General features: G+C 43.9%; 2 protein-coding genes across 4 annotated transcripts in view; one reads left to right on the top strand and one right to left on the bottom strand.

The window, feature by feature from the left end:
* LOC122397983 overlaps positions 1-18,269 on the bottom strand; it is a 150,944-nt gene that overhangs the window by 34,257 nt on the left and 98,418 nt on the right. For all 3 annotated transcript variants that reach the window (XM_043397523.1, XM_043397524.1, XM_043397521.1), the window contains 4 exons: positions 13,105-13,172; positions 8,320-8,537; positions 2,699-3,000; positions 270-411 (listed from right to left, as the gene is read on the bottom strand). In XM_043397523.1, the coding sequence (XP_043253458.1) occupies positions 270-411; positions 2,699-3,000; positions 8,320-8,537; positions 13,105-13,126 (684 nt within the window). In that variant the 5' untranslated portion in view covers positions 13,127-13,172. The remainder of the gene's footprint in view (positions 1-269; positions 412-2,698; positions 3,001-8,319; positions 8,538-13,104; positions 13,173-18,269) is intronic.
* LOC122397982 (DNA (cytosine-5)-methyltransferase 3B-like) overlaps positions 1-18,269 on the top strand; it is a 107,061-nt gene that overhangs the window by 4,214 nt on the left and 84,578 nt on the right. Inside the window, exon 2 of the mRNA XM_043397520.1 lies at positions 15,003-15,046. Coding sequence (XP_043253455.1) covers positions 15,005-15,046 — 42 coding nt within the window. The 5' untranslated portion in view covers positions 15,003-15,004. The remainder of the gene's footprint in view (positions 1-15,002; positions 15,047-18,269) is intronic.

The raw sequence follows: 18,269 nt of genomic DNA on the forward strand, positions 1-18,269 counted from the left end.
TGGCTCTTTCATAGTTTCCCACGAGCATTTCGTGATGCTTTTTAAAAAGAAAAAACACACCTGTGCCTCTTGGTCGTGTTATTTTTACCATGTTTCTGCGCTCTGGGCTTGCATGGAAGGGAGTTGGATATGCGGTTAATAATTTTCCAGCGTTTCTAATGCGTGCAATCGTTCCTATATCCTCCAGAAGGGGATACGAGGAAAGTCGATGAGGCGAAAGGGTTGGAAATCGCCGGAGAAACAAAATGGAGAACGTCTGACGAACTTACTATGATAATGTCGAGGTTGCTGGTGAGATGGTCCGGGAGGACACGCTTGCTGACTTCCTCCTCCGGCATACCGTCGAATCTGTCGTGCTTCTTCCTCTCTTTGTATGTCTTCGCTCGCTTCTTGGCCTCGGCTAGTTCCGCCCTGGATCAGGATTGCTCAAGTTACACGGGAGATTAGAAATTTCGTCGTATTTTAAGCGGCGCGACGTTATCGTGTTTAGAATTTAATCGCTCGCGGCCGCTGTTATCGAATTGGATTAAATTACAAGGAGACCTCCGGCTTTGGCTTACTAGTCATTTGTTAAGTAACCTCTGTCGATGGGATAAAGCGACGCTGTAACCGCGTTACGAGATTTGATTCGTGCTACAAAGTGTCCCGCTGAAGGCACCTTGATGCTTTAGGTAATAGAAAGAAACGCTCCTGATAATTGAACACTTTTGTTCTCGTTGGAATTGGATGGAATCGTTTTAAAACTAATAGCTCTTGTTGCTGGAAAATTACAATCTTCGAACTGCTATTTGACGGACAAAAATTCTAAAAATCTATAATTTAATGTAGCTACCATCATAATGCTATTAATTATCGACTCAATACGAAGCCTTAACCAGGAATGAAATGTTTTTTAAAATTCTACTCCCCGAATTTGAATTCTATTCGGCGCACGTTTCGTCGCTTGGAACGTAAATGCGCGTACAGAATGTTTGCTATCGTTGGATGTAATCTCTGTCTAGCGGAATACACCGTGCAGCCGGGATTAGTAGTTTAAGTAACGAGATCGTCGCTCGACAGAACGAATCGGGAAGTCATCCCGAACCAATCCGATTTCGGCCGCGGTAAGAACAAAAAGAGGGGAAAATAAAAAATTCGTTCGAAAAAGCGAGTATTTTTTTCCCCCCTCGAAACCGCGCGCAATTGAGCTTGTAAAAATCGCGTGACGCGGAAATTGACTGCAGCTAAATAACGCGAACTGGTCGCGAAAGACCGGCGGTGCCATGCGACGAATATTCCAGATAATTTCTGTTTTATTGTTCATCGATTTAATCCGCGCGCGTGCCGTACGTTCGGACATAAAACTGGTTACAGAGGCGTTCGTTTTCCGATCAATTACCGAGAGGACCCCGCGCGTTTCCGTTTCGACCCTTCGTGCATTCGTCGTTTTATTTTTGTCTCTTAAACGTACGATTTACAAGGAGAAAAGAAAAGTTTCCAACCCCGTTGGTTGGAAACGGCGTCTTTCGCGGTGGAAAATGGTCGTCGGGGGCATTGTTTACCGCGAGAGCTCCGCTTCTTCGCTGATAAACTAAAACCCTCGGACAGTTATAATCGAGTCTAGTCGCATCGACCCGCGTCTATCGACCTCGCCGCCTATTATTATTTAGAACGTAACCGTAGCCGTCGACCGCGAACGACGAGCGTCCGCTTTGCTTGCCGAAATCATGGCCCGTAAATACGCGATTATCGAATTGCCCGAGCGTGTCGCGAACCTCTGCCCTTCCCTCCAGGAAGCCTCCGAAACCTTTTTCGTAATAACGACCGCGTACCCGTACACCCTCGAGGTTTCCCCTCGCGAGACTTTTAACCTTACTTTAAACGGCCAAGTTGACTTTGTCGGATAGTTTGCATAATGCGAACGATATCTCGGTCCCGGGCTGTGCAATTAAGGCGAGTTTAAATTCTTCGGTGAAACCGGCTGAACGAGCCGTTTCCAACGATCCCTGGTCCCCGGGCTTTATCATAAACGTCTTGTCCCCGTCGACTGATTCTGGATTAAGGGCGTCGCGTGCCACCGGTGGGTTTTGCCGTTGTTTTTTGTCGATTATCGCCCGCCGCGATAAAGATGATAACGAGTTTCTCTCAAAGGTCGTCCGCGATAACGCGAGTTGACGTTGTAGCGTTTTGTCAGATCAGAAAATCGACGCGGGTTTTTCATCGGCAAACGATCGCCACGATGGGTTGGTAAAGGCGAGCCCAAACACAATTCGCGGGGCCGGAAATCCATGAAAAAAAGGTTATTGGTCACTGTACGGTGGAATTCGGTAAGAGCCGTGCGCGGTGCAGTTTTAAAAATCCACGCTGAAACTATCACGGCCGCAAAGTATTGTGTACACTCGGACCGGATGCGTGAAAAACTTCATCAAACACAACCTGCGTCGGTCAATAGAAGAGGATCTATACCGCATCACGCATCACCCGTTCAGAAACTAATCCGCCCGGTTTATATAACTTCAACCCGTCCACCATGTTCCCAACGCTCTCATTAACAACAGATTTTCACATTTTTCTACGTTGAAATTATTAATCTTTATCGATCGTTCTTATTCTGACTCGAAATTTCCAATCGAGCTACGATTATTTCGCCGTTTATTTCTAAACTAATCGAGGCTCGTAACTATTCGTAAGAATTTATATAAAACTAGTAAATTCTTACTCTTCCGGTGTGAGAATCATCTCGGACTTTCTCTTGCGGCCTCGCTTCTTCGGCTGGTGGGCCGCGATTTGCGGATTCACGTTGCCGTTCATCACGCCGAGGTTCATCTGAAGATGTTGCGGCCCGGACAGTGGACCTGGCGGCGTCGACGTAGGCGTAGCAAGGGATGTTTGGCCCCCGGAAGGACACGTCATGTTCTCGGGATTGCCACCCGGGCTGCTGGCCGTCCTCATACCGCCCATCGACATCTCCTCGTCGACGAACGAGTACGGGTCCACCGGGGTCTCGCACTTGATCGCCACCTGGAAATTTCGTTAAACATCTTTTGTTCCATCGTTCGTTACGCTTAACTCCTATAACAATTAGAGGAAAGCAAAATTACGCGAGAGAACAGCTTCTCGTTTGCTAGAGGAACTCTCCGTACTCAGCTTTTCGTGAAATTGTCTTCTCAAATCATTTTCGTGAGTATTTTATAGCGAAATAATTATATATCCTGAGTGTCATCCGACCGGTTGAATGATTTACATTTTTTTTGTAATTTTTGCTACCAAATTCTGGTTAGCTTCAGATGTAAATAGGAAATATATGTATAACAAAGACGAAAGAAGTGAATCTTCAGTTCCTACTGTCTTAAAACAGCCTAATAACGCGTATTAAAAATACTAAAACTTTGGACGCGTGCAGTTCCGAAACTACTAGCGCTTTATCCATTTTTGAGCAACTGTTAGCAGCGGCAAAGCTTCCTCTTTAAAATGGTTTTTTGTTTTTGACGATCGGACTTTCCGTTTTCGAGATATCGTAATTTATGTAAAAGGGCATTTTTCTTAATTTGACTATCTCTGTCTTCGTCTGACGCGTCGCGTCGTGCCTCTTTGTCGCACGTGAGTCGTGACCGAGTGACCTAGTTTCGGGCGTAGTATTTCTAAGAATTTACTACGCACTGTTTACTATTTTCGCGCGCGCGAGTTCATTGAATTCGCGATGTAAACAAACGCTTCGGTCCGTCGTATCTTCGTAACTAGCCACCGCATCGACTTGAAACTAAAATCCTCATATCTCCGGAACTAATAAAGCTATCGACTCGTACAAACGCTCATTTTAAAGGGCATTTCATCCTCTATCCAACGAACCTAACAGCTATTATTATTTATGTTATCTTCTATGTTTATTTTAACATTTACTTTGACGCTACATACTCAAAGTAGTTTCAGCACTCCCTATTGACCATACGACTAATATGGGATAAAACTGGACTATAAATTGTTCATTTAATTGAAAATGAATTTAAATTTGTATACCACAATTTAAAAGTTGATTCTTGCTTTTTTTTAAATAACGCCTTTCAGGGGATCCTTCAATAAAGAAATTTGCAAGCTTCTTCCAATAGATTTATTTATAGTTTTACCGAGTTTATAACACTGTATCATTACAAATGAATAATTCAATAAAATTCGCTACACTTTATTGCCTATGGAATGCGCGAACATAAATGTGAGTCTCAGGTCCGGTTCCCGGGATTTAGACTTTCATCAAACTAACGAAGTGCTGCTTTTTCGCGCGGATTTGCAATGCAGAAACGGCATAACAAATTTCCAGGCCTCGCCGTGCCAGGTATTTTTCTTTTTATTTCCTCGCGTAACACGCTCCTGTTACGCTTTCGAAAACTTGTGGACCCTCGCGAACACGTTCGTGGATCCCCAGGGATAGACGAACCGCAGTTTGAGAAACACTAATTTCAGGAGACCGTGCCAGGAGCAGTTCTTAATCACGAATAATTACGGTAACACTCGTATCCGTGTTCTCAAGTAACAAAATAAATTCTTGAATACGTCACAATGGAATTACTGAAGATAATCTCCCTTGCGCCGACATTTTTCTTTTTTGAAAATTGTTTTATGATGTTCAATTCTATTCGGTGACTTTTACAGTGATATTTGTTGTGATATTTGTGTATTATTTTATTATATTATAAATTTGCTGCTCCATCGGATAAGAGTCGCTACTCCAACGCGATCCGATACTGGCTATCTTATCCAAAGAGTTTTCAAGAACGTAACCCTGCACGAGGGAACTTAACTCTGGTAATCGATCTGTTATGATTTAGATTGCATTCCCAACCCTTTGACTACCCGCGACCCATATACGTAGCACACGAAACACCGATCATTTTTCGAAGCAACCGAACGACACTCGAGGCACGTGGCATTGTCACAAACCCGAAGGTGTCTCGATAAGAATGTGAATGTTAATAAGTCGCTTCCTATTCACTCGACAACAATAGCGATCGCTGCGCTGTTACCTTTATTCTGTTTTACCAGACACTCACTTTGTCGCCCGTCAATTACGCGCGCGGCTAATTTGCATTTTTATACACATTGATCTTGTCGTCGAAAGAAGGATCGTCATAACGGATTTTTAAATTCTCGAGCAGCATGTTCGAGCACGATCTCCGCGTTAAACTACGTGTCGGAACAATAGCAACGCATAATAGAAGCAGATAAAAACCTACGGTAACATCGAAACGCTCGTGTCCACTATGGATGCTCAAATTCGTGTCGATATATCGATGAAGAAACTGTACTAGAAAAGGTTCGCCCATAAATACTTCGACGAAAGAGAAAGCAGAGATGGAAATAAAGTTGAGAAAATTTTGTTGCGCAGAAAATAAATTGTGTACGAAAGCCTGGGCAGGCAACAATAATCCGGATGTAACGTCATTATTATACAACGCGATAATTCGGTTTTCCGATATTATCCTTGGTCGCGAATATTTTCAGCCGTCTTTCGATTAGTTTTTCGGAAGACTTGTTGCGGTAGCTATATTTAGGTTCATGCGATCAACGTCCAAATTTACTACCGTATCCGATGTTTGGTAGCGAGATTTGCGAATTTAGATCCTGTATTTATTTGTGGCTGAATCTTTCAAGTTCTTCCTCCGTTTGTGAATTAACAGCAAACAAACTTTCGATTCTCATCGCGTCTTGCCTTCATCAAATTTTTATCCGGAACGTCTTTCGGAAAGTTTGGACACTGTCTCGACGATCTATTTTCTTCGCGCGAGAGGGGAGGGGGAAAAATGGCGGTCGAGTGCATCTTCTTTGGCCTTTGCGCGAAAATAAATTAAGACGAACGCGGGTACCATTATCCCCGAGATATTGTCCGCGACCTTCGGGCGAATCGTGCGCCACGAAAGAAAAAGAGCAAGGGATAGCCTTTATCGGCGACTGGCAGACGTCGCGGACGATTATCTTTCGGTTTTTTAGCCTCGATTTGAGGTTATCTGGGAGCAAGACGCTCGCGTGAAACGTACGACGTTGAAAAATCGAGACGATCTGCTGTTTCCATTTCGGCGTAGTGTTTTTCAACGCACGAGAAACAACCTTTTGGACGCGAATGAGAATTTTTCACGCGGAAAAATGTGGGCCGTTCGAACACCTGTATCGCTTAAAATTAGTGGAAAATCGAGGTTCGAAGACTGGAGGACCGAGAGTTCAGGATCGCCTTCGGCTCGGTCGTGCCACGATTTTCGACCCACCCTGTACATTTTGTACCATCTCACGGTTGCTCGTAATACCGGCTCACCTTGAGAAATGTTGCAAGTTGCGTCCGCCGCGATACGGTTCGACTTCTCTCTTTTTCGCCGTCGCGGCGGTTCGGATTTTCGAAACCGTGTATCGTTTTTTTTTCTCTTTCGATCTTTCGTGTATCGAGGAGCGGCCAGGTATGGATGCGTGGATCCACAGATGCATTCGCGCGTCGCCTTATGTCATTCGCGGATCGCGAGAAACAACGTTGCATAATCGGACGGGTAAAGCTAACATCAAAATGCAAATCGACCGCACGGCGTTACGAAATTACCCAAAGTGCCGATTGCGCGAGCCTTTATCGCTCAATTTATCGGCCATAATCCTGATCGGGAGTCGGCCGGATCTATAGCCGCGGCGAGGACCCGATCGTACGTTGTCTTTATTGAGCAATAATTTCTGTGTTTTATTCCCAGATATTTCTTCTTTGTAATCGCCGATTACTCGCGGGCTCACGGTTACGTGTCCCGATTAATTCAGCGACGTTAACCGCAACCATTCGCGGATTTTATCCTTACGATCTCGGATTCAATGACAAGGAGGCGATCTTCTCACTAATTTCTACTCGACTTCGTGGAATCGTTCGTTTGGATCGAGGAAATCAAACGCACGATACGTTCTTTTATTCTTCTCTCAAACACCTGAAAGATCCGTACCTTCCTTTTATTTCGAAGATACTATGAATCAAGTTTCTTGCTCGAAATTGTAGCAAAGTGCAAAAAATGTTAAGTTGTTCTCATTAATACTGATTAAGTTGTTCGCTTAGTCTCTAAACGTAACGTTTCGTTTAAGGAAAATCCTGGCAACGTATGCAATTTTCTCGAAGTAAAATTTGAGGAAGGAGGCATTTATTAAATCAAACAAGTGGTGTAATTATATTAAGTAATGTCGTCAAGGATACTGAATACCGGTACGTATTGCAACGAGCTATAAAGAATGCCCCTGAGTGATGTTTACGATGTGAGAGAAATCCATCTATTCCCTCGTAAAGCGTGTTTTCACGATAGTAATGCCACTAATTATAGCAGCACGTGTACGATACGAAATCCTGACCAGTGGTGAAGCAACCTCGTTTAAAAATTCCCATTCTCTCCACTCTAAATATCGTAACGCGAGATTAGTCACTGGGAATCGTGGATAAATATTCAATTACGTTTACGAATGATTTATTTTATTCGTCATACTGGTTGAAATGTTCGTGGCTGTCGAATCTTCGCAGTTCGTACAACAGGCTACCCAAAGACACCTTTGAATATTCGATTTCCTATCGAATGGATAATTCGAAACTGCTTCTGACACGGTGTGCGCGAAGTCGAGGGAAATTTAACAATGACAAAGTTTGGTCGTGGCTGTCGCGACTCTTGTTTCGAGAGGTAACTGCGAAATACAAACGCAGAAAAGAAAGATTCAAAGAAACTAGTATTTCTTCGTTTTTCGAAACCATTACAGTGAGAAAAGAAAACTGCACGAGCCACGAGAGTGCTATGAAATAGAAAAGAAACAGAGAGCAGGAGATTTTTTAAATTATCTATCGTTTCTAATTGTTCCGCGTTCAAAATTGAATAAAATCTGTAGGCATAAATAATCCCGTGCGTGGCTCGGTTTTTGAGAAAATTGATCTTGAAACGCGTTCGGGGCACGCGCACGATTTGGTCGAAACCAGTTTAACCACTTCGAGGATACCAGCCGCGTACGTTCGGTCGTTAAGTTATTTCGATATTCATAACTGGATTTTCCAATGATACGATACGGTAGCATGGTCGTAAAGTGGGTAAATGTCGTGGGTCAATATCAGATCGAATTTTTGCTCGATTCGTGCTAAATAATTCGTCCTTAACGCGTCTATTGCGTTTGTACCAATTTATAAAATCCTCAAATTCGACTAGGAAACGCCCAACTGAAATTTGCAAACTATCTCCGCGCCAGGAAACAATCGTAACAATTCTCGATAGTTACGAGGAAGTTCGAGAACGGACGCGTTGCATGTCGAATGATCTGATGATTTCTTCTGGACGGAAATAGGTAAAAAAAACTCACCTGTCCGAGGGTGGAAGCGGTCGAGCCAGGTTGCTGGGGTTGATGCGCTGTCGCCGATATCGGCGTGAGGGGCGTGTGCGGCGTGTGTGGTGTGTGCGGTGTGTGCGGTGTCAGCGGCGTGTGGTACTGCTGACTGCTGTCACCACCGGTGCTCCTCATCTCGAGATCCGGACTTGTCTCGTATCCGTCATCCCGCGCTTCCTGCTTCACCATCACCCCTGCGCAGAAAAAGCCATCGCGGGTGTCCTTTCAATCTTCTCGGGCTTTATCGTCATCAACGCGGATCGCCAAACTTTTCGCGCACCCGCGCGCCAACTGGGACGCGAGTCCACCGAATTTTAACGTTAACGTTCTTTTGCTTTTGGCGCAATTGGATTTCATTTCTCAAATTTAGTCAAATTATTGGCACAGCTGCAAAACGAGGGTCGATCGAACAGTTTTGGACGTTCAGGAAGAAAATTTTCTGGACACCGGGATTTGCTCGGATGCTCGAGATACCCGAGAGAGACTGGATATCGAGCGATATCCGATGACGCGAGGTGACTGGGGTAAAGTCGAATACCAACGCTACGCAATACGTGTATATACATATATAGATTACGCAAATGCAAGATTTCAGAGTCTTGCAATGTTTTGATAATTATAAATAATTAATTACTTCTGTCTAGACATCTTTCGTTTCGATAGAACGCCGTCGATAAATCAATGGATCCCCGGGTTGTGCGACGCTCGGTAATTTTAAACCGTTGATTATTCCTGTTTCGTTGGCCGAGGAAAGAAGGAAACATGACGGATTGTTAGATATTAACGTGCACGAGGAAAAACAATTTTGTAGAAAAATCAAGATACCCGGGTAATTAGCCGTTTACAATTATTGTGTGTCACGAACGTTCTACGCCCGTTGATTTATTCCTGTTATCGAAATAGAGAGCAAAACAACTCGTGTATTTACGATCGGGGCTGCGTTGGCTGTTCGAATTCCCTAAAAAAGTGTTACAAAATACAGTCAGATGTTTATACACCTGTGTCGGATATATGTATAAAATAAAAATATTCTACAGGCAGTAAGGTTATTATTCGAATCAGTGTTAGTCGAGCAAATTGTCGTTTTGTAAAGAATATCTTCTGATTTATTTAGAGTAGAAGCAATTAGTGTACGATTATCGACGATTGTAAATTGTGATTACGTGGCGGTGCCCGATTTTAACCTGTCTACTTGGGCCGTATCGGATGTCACGAGAAGCCACCAGGATCTCGAATACGCGGGTACCTCGAATATACGAGCAAAGTCAATAGTCCTACCAGGCACAGTGCTCGCAAAAGGATTCCCGGCGGTTACGTGTTTCTCCTCACGACCTGAGAGGGAGAACCGAGATAAATTTCAGATAATACGAACGCGAACCCCGATAGCCAGGGGAGACAATTAAGAACTCCTGATTTCATCAAAATATTCCCAAATTTTATTTAAAACGCTTCTGAATCTACCAAAAAGAAAAATACGCTTTACGCTCGAAACTTGTTCAAAGCTGTTTACAATAAATGAAATATCGCTACAAAGTAGCACGCCTTCGAGTTACCGATTACTTCCAGCTTCTTTACATTATAAACGTATTCCCTTTTGTCGCTATCATAGCTTTTTTCGCGTATTTGCAAATAAACAACATTCTTCCGTTCGTCAACGCAAGGAATACGGTAGAAAAACTCGACACACATTTCGCGCGCAAGTTTTGTCCGAGCGTTTCTTCCGTCCGCGTAGATCCGGGCGACATTCCGTCCCCGATGATCGCGTTTTGACTATTTTACAGGTATTCGCGGAATATTTTTATCGAACGACCGTCCGGGGGGGGGTAAGCGGCGCGTTATTTTTCCAACGGGCTTATCGCTCGAGGTATATTTTTACACCGTGAGTCAACTTTTTCGCAAACGCGAACCGCGTTATATCGCGGCGCTTTGAATAAAAGTGGCCGCACGCCGTAGGAAAATCGGAGCCCCGGCAATCCGCGCCCCCTTTTTCGCGATTACTTTTCCCCCGTGTTTCCCTTATTCCCGTTTCCATTCCCACGGTTATCGCACGGGAAATATATTATTAATGTTCGGTCGGATTTCCTTTCGGTCGCGTGGCCCGGGCGTGGAAAACCGACCTTTTCCTTCCATCGTTCCATCCACCCCCCATCGAGTTTACCCCGCAACAGCCAAAGGGTTGCACGTCGAGTCCATCAAGATTTCTTCCAATACACGTAACATGCAGAGCAAAACATCATTTTCGAATTGTCGCTTGTTTACGTAGGGGTGGTGTTTGTGAATCGATATTGGGGTTGTGAAAATATTAGCAGATAATAAAAATAAAATTCTCCGGGTTGTAGTATAATTTTTATATTAAAATTCACGCGTTCAACGATCGTACTTGATACAAATTATGGAAATCATGGGCTCGACGACACCCTTGGTTTGTAACTTGATCTGTCTTGGGTTAGGGCAATGTTTCTCAACGCAAGGGGGTGCTAAAGTCCTTTAGGGGGATGTTGAGGGAACCCACAACAGAGATCCGTATGTAAAATCGCCGAAGTTTATGACTGATTTCCCCCTAAGCCGACCGAAGCCATTTCGATCAGATTTTGATCAAGTGCCCCCACTGATATGCTAAAGAAACTCAATTCACGGTTTATTAACAACCCTTCTAGGGGAAAAACACGGTCATTTTTCTCCCCAAACTTTCGTGAAACACAAATTTTATATCATAATAGTCTTTACTCTGTTTTACAAGTCAATGTTTTTCCTATATTTTGATACGGTTCCGAATTTATCGTACGATTAACAGAATCGTTGTTGCTGTTTATTGAAATGTTTCTTGTATGTTCTTGCATCTACTTTATCTCCATATACTTAATTACAGTTTTATTTTGCACTGGCTTATCGGAGTAAAGAGAGGTCAGGAATAAATTATTACTCTTTCTTTTTAACTCGGCAGAATTTCTGTTGCAATTTCGTTCCACGCATTATCTTTTCTTTATTAGTCATCTACGTTTGAAGAAAGGAGACACCTAATGAAGTGTGTGCAATGCTTGGCGATATTCGAGCGGTAATCTTTCTCTTGAAAATGATGCAATACTCCACGATGTTACACCACTTTCCACATAAAGGAATTTCTAACGATATCTCGTATGAACAATTTGTCAACAGATAAATTTTCTGTTCCAATTTTAACACTAGAACCACCGACAATTATAGTGTGGTTATTTGTACTTTGTAATGCAATGGAAATAAGTGTTCATTCATTCTCTTATAGAAAATTACGGTAAATTTCCAAAAATTCAGTAAATTTTTTACAGGTTTTATTAGAAATTACGAATGGATCATTTTGACTGGTTTGGTGGTTCCATTGTTAAGCAGTAATTAGACACCAGGTGATTGTCCAATATCCAGATAGTCAAAGTCTTGTCATATTTTTATATCAAAATCAATTGTCTATGCATCAGAGGCAACAAATATGAAACTATCCAAGTGTCCTAGTAGACGAATATTATATACAAAAATAATTAAATAAATTCCAGTAAAATTTCTTTGTAAAAAAGCTGCGACAATATTTTATTTTTAAGGTATAATTTGACGCGAAAAGATGACGCGTGCAACCCCTTAATCGGCAGTAGCGGGAACGCGTGGAAATTTGGGCAACATCGAGTTCAGCCGCTGGCAAACGACGCGTAAAACCGTTCAATGGGCTACGAGAAAAATACTCGCGATAGTCCCGAATCGGCCAACCGGCGTTCCGCAAAAATCCCGATTTTTCTCAAATATTTTGCACGCGTCCTTTAACCCCGATGATGCGCGAAATCTTTTCGGGCCGTTATCGCGTTATCGTTCGCACTTTCGCTGACGGTCGCGCGACCGATCGTATTTCTGTTTTTAAACATCGTATCTCCTCGAAGATACGACGTACCGGAAAATGTTGCGCAATTTCGATCGAACGTCGCTTCCTGTTATTTTTAAACCGCCTATCGAAATTAAGTTGCACGCGTCCGCCTCTTCGGGGGCCTCTCCCCGCGATTGCAACGCGGACCTTAAGATTATTTTTTTTAAACGCGATGCATAACAAATAATACCCGTTTCTAATATCTTTTTTTTTTCTTTAAATTCTTTGACTCCGCGGGAAACTCTCGTGAAATCTCACGGATAGCACGGCGTAAAATTTCATAGCAGATTCCGATAAATTTGCGCTCTTATGTCCACGGGAAATTCCGTCCGAAAAACGAGATTCGAAACTGAACAGTTCCCTGGTTCGAGCGGGGTTTTTTTTCGACGTGCCAAACGCATAAGTCGCGGGAGCGTCCAATGGCCGTCGACAGGACGAGGGGAATTGCTCCGACTAGCATTTGCAAGGTACAATATACAAAATTAAAATCATATTTGATTCGTTATAACCTTTGTACGCGTAATAGCGCGATATTGGATTCTCACGGGGCAGGGGTAACATTTTTTCATCGTACCGAAAATTTCCTCTGAAATATCGTCGTTATTATTTTCATGCATTGTCGACGTTTTGCTGTGAGAAATTATTAACGCGGAGAAGGGGGGGATCGAGGGGGGGGGCGGGTGGGGGTGGAGGGAGGGTCGTTCGACGCACGACTGATCTTTAAAAGTGAATTCTGCTAATAAATTGAATGCAATCGCTAATTTAATACGCAAAAACGTTTCCCTGCATTTTTCGACGTGCTAATTAATCTCCCTTTATCGCGAGACTCCCGTTTCCGTCGCTGAACGTAACGTTGTTCCAAAGTCGCGTCTCACCTTGGGAGCCGGAGCAGTTCATCGTGGTCCCGTTCGGTCCTCCATTTTGCACCGGCGACGGGTACGACCTGAAAAAAGAAATCGAAAGGTACCGTTAATACGATCCCCGGCGTTCACGCCGCTAACCAATTCGCGATACGTTTGCCCGATTAACCCCCTTCGATGGAAAATTAAGAGACCCGCCCGCATCATTTCTCTGTAACGAACTCGATTCTCACGGTACGCGCGGGTTAATACGTTCAAAGTGCTCAAATACCGCGTTTCGAGGAACCATTCGAGGAGTCTTCGTTCGACACTAAAATTATTTATAAACGTTAAAATATAAATCGCAAGGAGGCGTTGGGTGCTAACGCTTCGTTGATAAATTATACGTTCGTAAACGGGCGAGTGTTTAATAAAAATTTCAAAACCTCTGGAAACGGAACGTTAAAAAGTATACTGCTTTCGCTTTCCGCTAAAAAATTATGAGTTTTTGGAAATATAAATTTGCGTTGCATACTCTTCAGTTTATTTACACTTTAATTGTACGCTGTTAAAAATTCACGTTCGTTTTCGCCCTCTGAACGGTGGAGAATCGATCGTCTAGAAAATTTTGGAGCTCGTACGAGCATCTTATTAGAGTTTTGCCGAAATTGTACAGCAAACGTAAGATCCTCCACGGAATCCGCGAAGTGACATGTGGCATTTCAATGCCAAAACGCTTCCCATCCTCGAACTGTGCGCTTACTATCGACTTCCTGTCACAGAACGGTTTACTCGATGCTGTAAAGGGCACGGGCCCATGACTCAGTTTACACGGTACTCATTTTTGTGTATCGAGCGTATCGAATTTATGAAAAATACGATAGAAATAAAATGTGGAGCACAACGATATTACACCCTTCACGTTACGCGTCCAAACCGGATATAGACGAATACACGCGTGCTCGTTTAGCTTGTTATTCGATCTCGTGGAAGTTTATTAAGATTATGGATGGATCTTCGAGGATGGAAAGCGAGACGTCGCTCGCAGAATCGAATTCAATCGTTCGTATCGACTCGAAGCACCCCGGGAAAGAAATATTCAGTTTATCGCTCAATTTATTTGATTTCCTTTCACGGACCTTGGCGCTGAAAATGAATTCAAATTCATCGAACAATATTTTCAAGGGGACGGTTTATCCTCGGGAATAGAACAGAATAGGTATTGTTGCGGGAGCTATATCTTCCCGAAAGCAACAGTTAGCCTCTTATCTGAAAAGATAAATATCCGATCCTAGTCCGCGTTGGACCACGTGTTAAAGCACCCTTCCACGGTGTCTACCTGCATCGAGCTTCCATTTTCTACCGTGCAAATAAGAAAAAACGGGTATTGGAACGAGACAATTGCTGTAGTATCTGGAATTATCCGCACAGTGAAATACATTAACAAAAATTAATTTGCTCTAAAATCGACGAACAATTCTCAAGCATAAAAAATGATTATAGTTGTTAGTTTTCTACTTAGCTTTAAGCCTTTACAAAAATCAATCTTACTTCCTTGATACACGGAGATGCCGTTTCTCCTTCATCTGTTTATATGAGAAAGGAGATAACGCACCCCTCTTAAATGAGATCATCGGTGCCTCATGTCACGGGCTCTGCGTGCCTAGAAGAGTTAGTCTTTTCGAGCCATTCAAAACGAGAAGATCACTTCCGATGCGTGTAAAATAAAATATTCACATATATATAGAATATAAAGAGTGTTCAATAAAACCCATTTCCCAATAATAGTTAGTAGCAGATACTGTCTCAGATCTTTCAAAAGATTCACCATATAGTACCACCAATTATTATATTTTCTAGTCCAGCAAACAACCCTTAATTTCGTCCTCCTGCGCCAGAACGAGTTTTGTCAACTATTTCCGTTTTCTTTTCAGAAATGGACCCGCGTGGGATGTCTTCGCTCTTCGAACAGCAACAGGTAATTTCTGCACGTTTCGAATGTTATTAATAACCCTAGCCACGCTTCTAAGTCGCTGAGTTTGAAACGAGCCCTCGTGGCGATATTCGAGTTTCCTTTTGGGTGAAAAAACATAGGGGACGATTGCAATATGGCCGTCGAAAAGATGTTTCTTGGCGTTCGTTGGGAGTATCGCGGGTAAAAGCTGCGAGTCGTCAGACACGCGTCCGGTTATTTAATTCAAAGAAGCGATAAACAAACGAGTGAACGCGACGGAGAAGAAAGGGTGAGAAACGGTGGAAAATCGTAATCAGCCGGGCTGTCGTCGGGGCGCGCACTCCATTTAATTAATTGTGCACCCCATAAGCACGCGCCAATTATGATTGTTCTCTGCATTATCCGGCCCCATTCGTCTCCCGAGAGTCTCGATCTCGTTTGGACACCCCTCTTTCACCCGCTCCCGCCTTCGATACTCTCTCTTCTCCCGTCTTTCAATGAATTATGAAGACTCGACGAGCTTCGCGGCGCGTCGAAGCCGAATCGCTCGAACACACGTCCATTTCTGCTTTTAAGCGACAGATTGTATTACAGGGGGTTCGAGAATCTTAACGCGGGACTCGAGAAACCGAGTCTGGTTACGGTTCTCGCGCGGAACCGGAGACCGGATAACTTCAAAGCGACGCCTCGCGACTCGAATCGTTGCAGCTCCGAGAATCTATTGTCGTCGCGTTGGAGCGGCTTTCTCCGGTAAAAATAGTCGTCAACGCGACCTTATTCGGACTAATTTTAACGCTTTCGCGGCCCGGCGTTTTCGGCTAACCTTCCCGCGGTCGAACGACGCTGACCGTTCGAAGAAATTATTAAAACTGCCGATACAGTCGTCGTTCGTTATCGATAAATGTTTTCCCGGTAATCGCGAATTAACGTCAAACTTTCGTCGATTCGTTATCGTACACGGCGAAATTAATTTCGCTGTTATTAGTATTGTTCGTAATAGTATATTGCGAGCGTAAAGCGAATCGTAGTTGGTTCGGGAAAGCGTAGACGGGTGGGATAGGATTCGCGAGAGGGTTGCGGTCATTACGGACTTCGGAGTGCTCGTATAAACTTCTACGGGCAAGTGAAACCATTACGATCAGCTGTGTGCTCGATCGATTAAGTAGCTTCGCGCTCGTGGAATCGAAAACACTTTGCCGGAATAATTTCTGCCGACAGCATCGTTCGGCGGGAAGTCACGAACCCGCCTTCCTTTTCCTTTCTTCGAACTTGTATCCAAGTATGCTCCCGATCGAATCGCGAAGTTCGAGCAAACGACCGGCGAATTCTCCTCTTCCAGTAATTTTCTACACCGACGCGTTCTTCCATCCGCGCGTGGGCGATGTGTGTTAGAAAATATGTTAAAAACAATTTGTTCTTTACGGTTCTTTAGAAATTTTCAGAACCTGTTCAATCTTGTGACTGTTTTTCAGAGTCAATTTCAACCCTTTGGATTCGAAGGGTTATCGAAAGCAGAGTGGAGGAGTAAAAGTTTAGTAATTAGAGAGTTCTGAAAACAATGTTCGTTGCAAATGACGCTCGAAATGTTACATATTACCCTGAACGTAAGTGCGTAATCGGTTAATGAGCGAGAGCTACACACGTCGAAGCGTTTCCGCATTTATAGCCTTACGTGCCGTAATGATACGTTCTCGCGTGTCTTCGACCGTTGTTACCGGGCTCGCGATAAACTTTATTTTCTGTATTTTCGCAACGAAAGCGGCAGAGCGGCGATAAGTCCGTTGAACGAGTCTGCCGGGGAAAAAGCATCATTTACGTTAGAAATTAGTCTCGGAATATCATGGCAAATATTGATTTTCGACCCCTGTGCTTTCCAATATCATTTTGCGCAGCGTGTGCTCGGAATAAAAAAAATACGGTGTTCCGTTCAAACAGCTCGAGAGGAACCAAAGTAACAAGATTCGATTACCGGCGCTCCAACCCCCCTCCTACTTGTTGTACGAATTTTCATTCGTCGGAACAAACAGTTTACGAGTGATTAAACGCGATCGATTTAAATTGAAAAAAAATTCGATCGACGTACAAATTGGAGGTGTTATTTGTCGTCTGTTGTTCGAACCGGGAACTCGGTTCCCTCTTCGGTTTCGTTCGTGCAATTAAATACCCCGTAGATTTCGACAATCGTTCGAACGCAGTAAACGTTCGCGTTTTTATCGACGGGGGATTCAGCTTGTCTTTGAGAAGCGAGGCGGACAAACGGTCGTGAAAAAATTCGCGGGAACGTCTTGGTACGACGCCGGGGACTCGAAATAACGAGGCCCGTGGTTCGCGCGGAGCGTCGTGACGCGGATCGAATGCGGCGCGAGAGCAAGAGGGCGAGAATAGATGCGACTGTAATTGGATTTACAGTCATCGGTTCGGTTCGCCGACGGACGGAGGCCTAAAGGCCGACGATACTCGACACCCGGGAAAGTTGCTCGACGTTAACGCGTAGGGCCGTAGTCGTCGGACGCGTAATGGAACCCCTCCGGTCCGCGGCGCAAATACATATTACGTTCGAGACTAAATACAAACAATACGGCGGTTCGTACGTGGCGGTATAATGCAGCCAGTCCCGTTGTTTCCGTCAAAATTGAAAATTACAGACGTCCCCCCCCCCTCCACTCTCCCGCGGCTCGATCCGTTTTGTGTCGAAGGCCCCGCCAAAAGGGGGCAAAATATGAAATCAATATTTGCGTAGTCGCGCGCACGCACCCCCCTCGAGCGACATTTGTACTAATATTTGCGAGTTTTCAGAGAAATCGGCTCGGATTATAAAAAATAATTCGACCGTATTGGTTAATCGATATAAATGAAATTTAGCTACCGTATTTATTTTGATCAGCGATACGTTTGTTCTGAATTTTTTTTTTTTTTTTTTTTACTGAAAATTGATACATTACGATTCGACCGGTCGCGGGTCATCATCAGATTAACCAATAAATGTGTTCCTCGCGTATAATTCTCCGACGATACTGCGAATTGCAGTAGAACCTCGATTGTTGCGCATGATTGGCGAATGGGACGGTCCCCGTGCGACGATGCGGCCCGTGAGTGGTGGGGATACGTCTAATTTCTTGCAGTAATCGGGGTCCTACAGTTCTTGCACGCAAAATTCTCTATAGATCCTGACTACAGCAGAAAAGTACCTCATTTAACCACGCAGACGTTCTTTCCTCGTATCTTATACATTATTCCCGAAGAGGGA

Source organism: Colletes gigas, unplaced genomic scaffold (genome assembly GCF_013123115.1).
Source record: "Colletes gigas isolate AHSC1104 unplaced genomic scaffold, ASM1312311v1 Colletes_gigas_Sc00010, whole genome shotgun sequence".
Classification (NCBI taxonomy): domain Eukaryota; kingdom Metazoa; phylum Arthropoda; class Insecta; order Hymenoptera; family Colletidae; genus Colletes; species Colletes gigas.